At 36.7% G+C, this 11542-nt stretch overlaps 1 protein-coding gene across 1 annotated transcript in view; it reads left to right on the top strand.

Moving 5' to 3' along the window:
• IGSF10 (immunoglobulin superfamily member 10) overlaps positions 1–10005 on the top strand; it is a 30034-nt gene extending 20029 nt beyond the window's left edge. The window contains exons 6-7 of the mRNA XM_072407953.1: positions 333–1233; positions 7740–10005. Coding sequence (XP_072264054.1) covers positions 333–1233; positions 7740–9648 — 2810 coding nt within the window. The 3' untranslated portion in view covers positions 9649–10005. The remainder of the gene's footprint in view (positions 1–332; positions 1234–7739) is intronic.
• The last annotated feature ends 1537 nt before the right edge of the window (positions 10006–11542 follow it).

Below are 11542 nucleotides of genomic sequence, written 5' to 3'. Positions count from 1 at the left end.
GGCTCAGCGCTTAGCACTCTGGTCTTTGCAATGCTAGGTCCCAAGTTCAAATCTCAGCCAGGACACCATCTGCATGGAGTTTTCAGGTTCTCCCCGTGTCTGCGTGAGTTTCTTCCCACATTCCAAAAAACATGCAGTTAGGTTAATTGGCTTTCCCCTAAATTGACCTTAGACTGTATTAAAGGCATATGACTATGGTAGGGACATTAGATTGTGAGCCATATAAAATATGTATAGCAAAATAGTAAGTAAAATATGTATTAAAATGGTAAGAAAATGTAAAATAAAATCCCTCCTAAAATTCAAAAATAATTTTTTTTTTTTTTTTTAAGGAACCTTTGTATCAAAGACAAGACGTGGAAACAGGATGGAAGTTTTTCCAAATGGCACATTGGCTATTTCTAGTGTGGGCGTTCAGGACCGAGGTCAATATCTTTGTGTAGCTACAAATCAGTATGGCTCAGACCGGTTACTCATCACACTGTCTGTTATAACATATCCTCCCAGGATTCTACAAGGCAAATCAAGGGAGATTACAGTGCACTCTGGTAGTGCGATTACCTTAAAATGCCAGGCAGAAGGAAGACCTTTCCCCACAATTACCTGGATACTGGCCAATGAAACTATTGCGTCTGAGAAGTCTGCCCACAATCACAAGGTTTTTGTACAATCTGATGGGACCCTAATTATTACAGAAGTGTCCATTTATGATCGAGGGATTTATAAGTGCTTAGCTACTAATATAGCTGGGGCAGATACCTTTACAGCAAAAGTACAAGTGATTGCGGCTCCACCTGTTATTCTGGAAGATAAAAGACAGACAGTTTTAGCACTTTCAGGTGAGAATGTGAAACTTCATTGCTCTGCAAAAGGAAATCCTCAGCCTAGTGTTCACTGGGTAGCATTTGATGGCACAAAAGTAAAACCATTACAGTATGTTAATCCAAAACTATTCCTTTTTTCCAATGGAACACTCTACATGAGAAATGTAGAACCCACCGATAGTGGCAATTATGAGTGTATAGCTACAAGCTCCACTGGATCTGAGAGAAGAGTGGTCAGTCTCCGTGTGGAGCAAACTGAGAGAATTCCAAAGATTTTTCATGCATCTCCAAAATCCACAGAAATTATTTATGGGGACAAACTGATGCTAAACTGTTCAGCAACTGGAGAACCAACCCCAAGGATATTATGGAGACTGCCATCAAAAGCAGTGGTAGACCAGTGGCACAGGTAAGAAACAAAATATACTTTTTTTGTAATTTTAAATGTTTGTGTGTGTTTTTCAGGCCTAAATTACCCATTAGGTACAGTAGACCTGTGACCTTGGGAGACAAAATTAAAGAGGCAGCTTTTCTTTGTTTTCTTATTGGCTATATTATTATTAGAAAGCCATTATCAAAAGACAAAATGGGATTCTATGTAAACACCTGAACAAATTGCATATTGGGCCTGATTTATTAAGGCTCGCCAAGACCCTAAATTCAATAGTCTATTCTTTCAAAAGGATCATAAAGGTTTCATCCACATCAACCAAACATTCAGATTATTTTACTGAACATAATTAATATTACGTGTTTTACAAAGCAACATCTGCTTCCTTAGACATAACATTCTATAAAGTCTCTATAAATAAAAGTAGCAGAAATACATTCTAATGGCATATTTGCACATTGTCACAATACTATAAACCAGGTTATGACTAGTAAAACAACTAAGTGTTCTGTATAAAAAGTTCTAATAAATTAAACATTTTTCAGAAGAATTGGCTTACATTTACAGCCAATAAACACTGCTGATTACTTTGATATATATACAGTTAAAGGAGGGGGAGAACCTTGTCCTAAACACTGCTTACTGGAAGATACAGAGACAAAACTCCCATGTTAACTCTTTGCTATGCTTCATGAGACCTTGCAAGAAGGAAATTAGTTTAACAGTAGCAAGAGTAGGTACAGTATACTTTCAGGACAAATCAGTTTGGGGGGTGCACATTATCTGCCTGCAGTCTGTTTGGATGGCCATCCCCTCCCCCCTGGCTTGCATTGTTAGGCATCACCTTAACTCAGGACCAGTGAATCACATGATCCATTCTTCCTATTTAATAGCAATGTTGGGGTGTATTCCTTTCACAAAGGGCTTTTTCCCACTGACTATCAATTAAGTGTTTTGTTACACTAATCAACCTCAGTAATCAACTTCCATGCATTGCCCACCATTGTAAGATGTCCCTCTATCATTGGCCACTTCCTTAAGATGCCCATCTACCACTGAATGCCAATGTCAAGGGGTGCTTTCTCCCACTGTTAAAGGGGAGTTTCTGCCACTGGTACCAATATAAAAGGACACCCCGCATCAACACAGTGTAAAGGAAAACTTCTCCCAGTGACTAGCAAAATATGGAAGTTCTTTTCCCTTTCTCTCACTGACTACCAATGTTGGCTAAACAATCCCCAGCATGTTACATACATACATCACAATTGATTTAGCAAACATTTTTTGAGCAAACTCATACCTTTATCCTTTCTAATCCTTCTGAACATCAGCTTTTATTATCATCACCTAGTGCAATAATATTATTGAGACAGGCTCTGATGTCTACATCCCTTTAGGCAAGGAATATTCTTAAAAATGATTACAGTAAAAATAAAACTTTTGAAAGGGACAACTGAATCTGACTTGGAAGGCTTCTAGGAAAAACAGCAAAGCAATTACACAAGTAGGATTTCTGGTGTACTGTACACAATTACTGTAATGATATTTCCTAGTTTCCCATATTACTAGGAAATTTTTTAATTTATCAATTTTATTAAAAAAAAACAGCATACGGAAACACAAAGTACTGTAATATGTAAAATGTAATGTAAACATTATTTCATATTGCATCATTTTTACAGTGAAATTGGTATTTTGCCCTTCCCTTGCTATGTAGAGCAGGAGTCCTGGTAGCAAACCTTCAAATTGCCATAACAGAAGTAGCAGTTGGAGCAGAGTCATTAGTGAACAAAAATATATTCAAAGCAGGTGCTGACTGCAATATCTCCAAAGTAAGGATGATGTTCGTAGATAATCTGCTGTGTGCAAACTATATTTTGGTCTGGAATTTGGACTAAACAAAACAAATCTACTTTTTTTAGGTAAAGGCTTGGCACTCTAAAAGTACTACAAACTATTTCAAATCCAATTACCTTAAGCTAGAAGTTTGACATTTCTGTGATAGTAGGAGAAATGTTATCCAGCACAGCTGTCATGTTTGGTTTTATTGCTAGACTAACATGGGCTAAATCAAATTCTCAAGCACTGGCTGGTGTAGTCAGCAAAATGAAACCCACAAGAACATGTAAAAAATAGACCGCATGTGGTATATTACTCTCCATACAAGAAGGCTTTCATTCTATGTGATAAGTTTCAGCACTGTGTACTCAACAAATCTACAAACCTTTACCCAGTAGTTTTTTTTCTGCAGGACATTCCTCTGTTGCACAGTATTGGAAATATTTAACTTAAACAGTTTTTTTGCTGCCTTTAGGTAAAAACTCTAAATGATCTAAATTTTTTTAATCAGTTTAGTGAAATTGGTTTAGATTTAATCACTAGTAACAACAGTACCCAGACCCTAGCTGTTGTTAACCAGTCCTTAGCTGCCCAAAGCACATTTAATGCAGCATCTTATTGCAGTCTGCCTATCAAACCTCTTCTTTAGAATTCCGACTTCTTCAACAAATGAATGCAAATGCTTTAAGAACTTTAGTTTGCAGGTAGCTTGGTAATTGTCAGTCCCACCTGTCAGATACCCAAATATGTAACCTTGAGAAGCCCTTCAAATGTTATAGAGCCATACAAATGTTCATCTACTGTACCTGGGTCATTATCAGAATCTGAATGTCCAGTTTGAAAAGTGCTGATCCAACAATCACATTTCTGTCCTACTATACCAATGACTTTACACACTGAAAACATTCTAATTTGAATTCTAACATATTCTGCATCTGAAACCTATTGATTTTTTTAGCAAATGTTCTGTAGGTTTGATTTCCACATTAATCCACTTATTTTGTTTTCCTTTTTATGTTTATCATACAAGTAAACCTCCTTGTTTTTGTTTTTATGACTACTGGCATACAATTTATTGCTGTTACATTTTATCACAACTATAATTGTTACTTGTTTTCTCAATGCTTCCATTTCTGTCTCTTGGCTTAAAATTAAAGTAAAATAAATTTGACATGCAATGAGTTCTTCAATGAACGAGCTCTTTGTGATGCACAAGTATATGCTCAAAAGTTTCCACAAATCCACAGGACTTGAAATGCTTGAAATGAAAATTGTTTTGCGGAGGAGGCAATTTTCCTTTGCACCTCTCAGCATGAAGTCATGGAGCTGAAGCTATCTCTGCAGACCTTTTCATGTCTGTGATGTGAAAAATCAAAATATTTTCCTACTGGTAGAATACTTAATTGAAGACATATAACCAAGTGCAAGAATAAACATTTCATATATAAATCAGAATATTTACCTACTGGTGGAATACTTAGTTGAAGACGTAACCCTGTGCATGGATAAACATTTCATACATGATTACAGAGATTTATTGTGCTTATTAAAGATTTGATTGACTCATCAGCACTCTGCAGACTAAAAAGTTGCTTCTAAGTTCAGGTCTCCTTAATTTCCCTTCTGTTCTCTCCCCATCTCCTTTCCTATATGCTTCCTTAGGCTTTGTACACGTTAGATAATTGTTGCTCAAAACAAATACTAATGATCATCTCTTCTGATGAGTATACAGCGGTCAGCCAATGTTGTTTAATGGCAGGTCATTAAACAACCGACCGATGTACTCTTCTTGTGAGTACAGTGCTTGTTCGTGTGTACATAGCCTTACTCTTTCTCTCTATTTCCTCATTCCTTTGTATCCTTTGAAACTCATATGTCTTTTGGGTGATAGTGCCATATAGTAGATTTTAGGGAGCTTTTATACACTTCCTCCCTAGGCTAGAGACACACATATAGACTGTGACTAGCAATGTTAGCCGATAAATTCAAAGTATTAAACAAGTGCCTTGGTTTCCAGAGCCACATAATGACATTAGATGACCTGAATACTACTATTGACTTAAATCCTAATATGTCCAACAAACAGTAGTAGTAAAACAATCATTTTCCTTGCATGGGAAAAAAGTAAAAAAACATAGCTTGCAAATATCACTACAGCAACATAACATTGCTTTTAACTTTAGTGATAATAATCAATTTTTTTTTTACAAAGCTAGTTTAAAAGTAAAATTCATTTTCATAGAAAAAATTAGTTTACTAGTAATTGATTTTAGGCCCATGACCAAAATCATAGTCATTTGGTTAGGTGATCATCAGTAAAACTTCGTTAAGACTGCTTCATTCTCTTCGTCTATTTCTATAACACTGGGGAACTCATTTTTTACTAAGTTAGAATTTACACTTTTTTGTGTGGTGAATCCAGTTTTTTGCTATCACATCCAGTTTTTTGGATACAGGGTACCCTCCATTTTTGTAAAAAAACATACAAATTTTACATACAATGAAAAAATACTGAAATAGTAAGTTGAATGTACTGTTTATTTCTTTTGTTCATACAAAGGATTTATTGTTACTCTATGATATTTTTACAGTAAAACATTTGAAAATAATCGGGTAAGCGGTTAAGGTAAAAATCTATACTTATAGCTTTTCTAGGAGTGTTCAGTGTTAGGACAATCCCCCTGTATGCTCCAACAATAGTCAGCCATCATATGTACATCCCATCCACCCTGATACCTTCCTTCCATGACCTTCAAAATTTGGTGAAATCGTTCACCTTGCTCATCACTGACTGCACCAAATTTTTTAGGGAAGTTAGAAAGATGGCTTTGCAGAAAATGCACCTTGATGCTCATATTGCAACCAAGCATTTTGTAGCTCTCCAAGAGTTTCTGGACAATTTCTGTGTAAATATTTGCTCGTGTGTTTCCAAGAAAGTCCTTGACAATGGCTTTGAATGATAACCAAGCATTCTTTTCGACTTCTGACATTGTCCTGATGAAATGTTCATCTTTGATGAGCTGCCGAATCTGTGGACTATCCAACACACTGGCCTTTATTTTTTCAAATGACAGGCTAGGAAATGCCAAAATGAGGTACTTGAAACAGTCTCCTTCAGTTGGCAAAGCTTTAACGAACTGCTTCATCAGACCCAGTTTCATGTGCAGAGGCGGTAATATAATATTCTTTCTATCAACAAGTGGCTCATGTAGAATGTTTGGATCACCTGGGTTTAGGGCAGATCTTGGAGGCCAATTCCTTTCCACCCAATGCCTCTCACGAGCTCTGCTGTCCCACATGCACAGATAACAGGGATACTTGGTGTATCCGCGTTGCTGACCAAGAAGGAAGCATACAATTTTAAGGTCAACACAGATGACCGAATTGTGTTGATGATATTGCAACATTTCGAAGACTCTCTTTATGTCTGCATATTCTTCACAAAGAGAAACTGAATGGCCAATTGGGACTGACCCAAATATATTGCTATCATGAAGGAGGACACACTTCAAGCTCCACTTTGAGCTATCGATGAATAGTCGCCATTCAGTTGAGTTATAGATTGAAATCCCCAATTCCTCCATTAAACCAGGTATGTTATGGCAATACACAAAGCCACTGTCAGTTCTAAAGAACTGCAGAAATGCAATTTCTCTGGTTTGAAAGTACAATACCTTTGTTCCTTTTTCAAGTAAGTTTTTCTCATGCAGTCTTGATGCTAGGAGTTCTGAAGCCTTCTTTGATAGTGCCAAATCACGTGCCAAATCACTCAACTCATGCTGATCAAATCCCTTACAAACAGAGTCCTCCTTAATTTCAAACTCTTCATCATTGTTGTCACCTAGTTCATCACCATAATCATGTTTTCAAGAGAGGGTAGTGTAACGAACACTGGCTTTGGGATTTCATCCTAATGAGCCACTAGGCATATAGCTGATGGTAGATTAGGATACTCTATGTTAAATTTATATTTCTTGTTAAATCCTTTAGTATTCACTATACAAAAGTAACAGTCACTGAAACCATCTCATGGCTCTCACCAAACCATAGGTATACCAAATGGCATCTTATCACGTGTTCCCTTTGTCCACATCTGTAAATCCTCAACACACTGTTTGCACACCTTATGTGGGGCCCAAGATTTATCTTGATCACCAAGTTTAACTTTGAAAAATGCCAAATGGGCTTGCTCTACAAATGTGCTGATGTGCGCCCTTTGACTGGGAATGGTGAAACTTCCACAGATATAACAAAATGAATCAGGGTTGTTTAGGCACTTACGATGTGAAACAGCAGAGCCAGACATGATCTGAAAGAAAGGAAATACATGTGTAAGTAGAAAAATAAATTTTGCTTGTTCATTGTGTAGAGCAGTGCACAACCTCCGACCACACTGTTTAGTGTGTAAATGAATAGCCTATACAAATCCACGCTACAGTAATCCCATTAATATAAGCCGTAGAGAAAAATCCTGACATAATAGCAGAAAACTAACTGCACTTTCAGAATCAGTTAACCTATTTTAGTGTAAATAAGCTTAAAAAATGAAGTCAAACATTTGTTCAAATTTGTTCCCCAGTGTAATATTTGTATGAATGTAATGTTTGAATATAGGTCACTTTAATTGATAAAAATAAAAGTATTATTACTAATTTAGTATTTTAACTATTTATTTTTATCTACAGAATGGGAAGCCGTATTCAAGTGCACCCTAATGGCTCACTCATCGTCCAGTATGTAAATGAAAAGGATGCCGGTGACTACGTGTGTGTAGCAAGAAATAAGATGGGGGATGATGTCATTCTTATGAAAGTCAGCATTACTATGAAACCTGCAAAGATAATACAAAAACAGCATTTCACCAAGGAAGTTCCCTATGGAAAAGACTTCAAAGTGGACTGCAAGGCTTTAGGTTCTCCATCTCCAGAAATATCCTGGACTTTACCCGATGGCACAGTAATAAACAATGTTCTTCAAGCTGATGACAGTGGCAGGAGAGTACGGAGATATGTTCTCTTTGATAACGGTACTTTGTATCTCAACAAAGTAGGAATGGCGGAAGAGGGAGATTATACATGTTATGCTGAAAACACATTAGGGCGAGATGAAATGAAAGTTCATATTACTGTGGTCACTGCTGCTCCACGCATCAAGGTAAACACTGGAACAAAGTTTAGGGCAAGAGCTGGTGGACAAGTGGTTCTGGATTGTGAGGCTATTGGAGAACCAAAACCTAAAATATTCTGGTTGCTTCCATCAAGTGATATGATAGCCACATCCCATGACAGATATCTGTTGCATGAAAATGGATCTTTGACAATCAACCATGTGAAATTGCTGGATGCAGGCGAGTACATGTGTGTGGCACGCAATCCTGCAGGAGATGACACAAAACTCCTCAAATTAGATGTTCTTTCAACACCTCCTGTTATTAATGGTTTATATACAAATAAGACAATAATTAAAGATTCAGCTTTAAAACACTCTAGAAAATTAATCCACTGCAGTGCCGAAGGGGCACCTCCACTTCAAATAATGTGGATCATGCCTGATAATATTTATCTAACAGCACCCTACCATGGCAGCAGGATTACAGTACACCGGAATGGAACATTGGAAATTCGGAATGTAAGACCCTCCGATACAGCAGAATTCACTTGTGTTGCTCGTAATGATGGTGGAGAAAGTATGTTGGTGGTCCAGCTGGAAGTCATGGAAGTACTTCGGAGGCCAGTCTTCAAAAATCCATTTAATGAGAAGTTGATTGCCAAACCAGGAAAAATGGCTATTCTTAACTGTTTTGCAGATGGAATCCCGACCCCAGAAATAATGTGGCTTCTTCCAAATGGCTCTAGATTTGTAAGTGGACAAAAGTTTTCAAAATATCATGCAGGGACTAATGGAACATTAATTATTTATAGTCCAACCAAAGATGATGCAGGCAAGTACCGATGTGCAGCCAGAAATAAAGTAGGCTATATTGAAAAACTCATAATTTTGGAGGTGGGTCAAAAACCCAATATTTTAACACATCCAAGAGGACCAATAAAGGCCATCATCGGAGACACACTGTCTTTACATTGTTTGTCTGATGGAATACCAAGACCTAGTGTTATTTGGACTCTTCCAAGTGGATATGTGATAGACAGACCACAGTTTAGTGGGAAATACATGCTACTGGAAAATGGCACGCTTGTCATTCAAGAAACCAACATACACGATCGAGGAAACTATTTGTGTAAGGTTAAAAATAATGCTGGTGAATCATCCATAAGTGTGCCTGTTATGATTATAGCATATCCTCCAAGGATTACAAGTAAAGCCCCCCAAAACATTCATACAAGAGCTGGCTCATCTGTACATCTAAATTGTGTGGCCATTGGAATACCAAAACCGGAGATAACTTGGGAACTTCCAGACTCATCAGTGTTAACCACAGCTAGTAAAGGACGGCCTATGGGGACTGAGCTTCTCCACCCCCAAGGAACATTAGTTGTGCAGAATCCTAGACGTTCAGACTCTGGAATGTATAAATGTGTTGCTAGGAATGCCCTTGGAATGGATAGCAGTTCAACATATTTAAAAGTGATTTAAAGAGACAATGAAGTAAACTTTTCAAACAATGAATTTGGAGAAAGTCAGAAAATGAGGGAGGTGGAGAAAATTGACTCTAATGTTTGGCTTGCAGATGTAGGATCTTATCAATGCCTACCCAAAACAAATGATCCACTTAAGGCACTTTTCTAAAACCTCCTTTATAAGGAAACTGTGAAAATAAAGAAACAATTATTATATATGAAAAAACATTTTTATTCAAAAGTTATAGCACGGACATTCATTATTTTTCCATTATACTTCTTTAGAAATTAAAACAAGTAAAACTAATTTTTTAAAGAAAGATCTCATGGTCAATATAATTAATAAAAAAATAAAAAATGGATTAGTCTGTGTTTTTTTAAATCACAGTATAAAAGATTTACGTTTTAACCAAGACAGAATAAGGCAGCTGTATTTATTGCTTTAATTAACAGTATATATTTGACAGTTTGACAAATGAAGGATTTGGGTTTGTTTATAGCCAGCTTGTGATATAGAAAACAATCAAAAGAACCACACAGTGACATTTCATAAACCATTGTTCCAAAGCTGTTGCAAGCCCAACATTCCTTTTGACATTTTAATAATTATTAAAAAAAAGGGGACTGAAATGGTGGATGCTTTGCCAGTGTATCTGGTCATTATACTGTATAACTATTTTTATTTATCAGTCTCCCAACAATTGTTGCTTCATACCTCAGTATTTGTGGCTCAGTATGGACACCATATCGTGAAGGTGTTTTTTTGTTTTTTGTATATTGACCTAAAATTTTAAGTTTTACTCCAGCTATTTATCCGCTCCATACCCATGTCTAGCACAATACTAGTGTTTGTGACTCCTTTACATATACCCCTGTACACCAGAAAACAGGTGCAAACATGAACACGACCAACTTGTATGAATACTTGGATAAGTAAAAAACAACTGTTCGTGATACAGTTTGCGTATAGCTTACAAAAGACATAACCAATCATTGATCTTTAATTTATTGCTCTGCAAAACAGCTGGGAAGAGCTAAATTCTTTTCAATCCATAGGAAAGCTTTCAATGGATGTAGTATATAAGCGTACGACTTTCCTAATGCACTACTAGACACCCTGGTGTCAACCTACACCAGCATCCTACATTTAAATAAACCGGTAGGTCCAAAGAAAAAATAAAAATGTCAGCAATGGTCTAGTATAAAAAATAGACACTTAAGCTTGTTATTAAATCTACGCTTTTACTATCTTATCTAAATGTAAGGTTATGAAGATAAGCTTTTATTTAGATTTTTTACCAGATAATCTTTTGCTGTCATCTGCATGCCCACTCAGTAGTTTCACTTGCTATATTTGTCCTGGTGACTAATCCAGAATTTTACAGTATTCACCAAAACAAATAGTGGTGTAAGATAGTTAACACAGATGATCATAAACAGAATGCTTACCAGTTCCTGACTTCTACATATTGTAACCGCTGGGTGGTTTGTGGCCGACCTCTTATCAAAACACCAGAATGCATGTACATGTTTTAACCAGCATGATCATCTGTGTTAACTATCTTACACCACTATTTGTTTTGGTGAATACTTGGTCATATATATATTTGGCCTTATGACTGCTTAGCAGCTACTTGCTGCTCTATACACTAGCAGTTTCATCTAACAAATGACTGTTAACCTGAATCCTGCAACATAAAGCTGAACTACAACTTGCATTGGTAAGGGTGACTTTCAGCCAGTAATTATCAAAACACCAGAATGCTTGTACATGTTTTAACCAGTATGGTGATGGTGTATGTTTGCCAGTTGTCTGTGAACCTCGCCCTAAATCATCCATTGATGTAGTGAGAACTGTATAGGCGAGACATTTAACTTAGCCTTGTAGAGTTTTTTCATCACTTCCTGTT

Source organism: Pyxicephalus adspersus, chromosome 4, assembly GCF_032062135.1.
Source record: "Pyxicephalus adspersus chromosome 4, UCB_Pads_2.0, whole genome shotgun sequence".
Classification (NCBI taxonomy): domain Eukaryota; kingdom Metazoa; phylum Chordata; class Amphibia; order Anura; family Pyxicephalidae; genus Pyxicephalus; species Pyxicephalus adspersus.
Note: the sequence above shows the minus strand (reverse complement) of the source record. Positions and strands in the feature narration are given on the sequence as shown.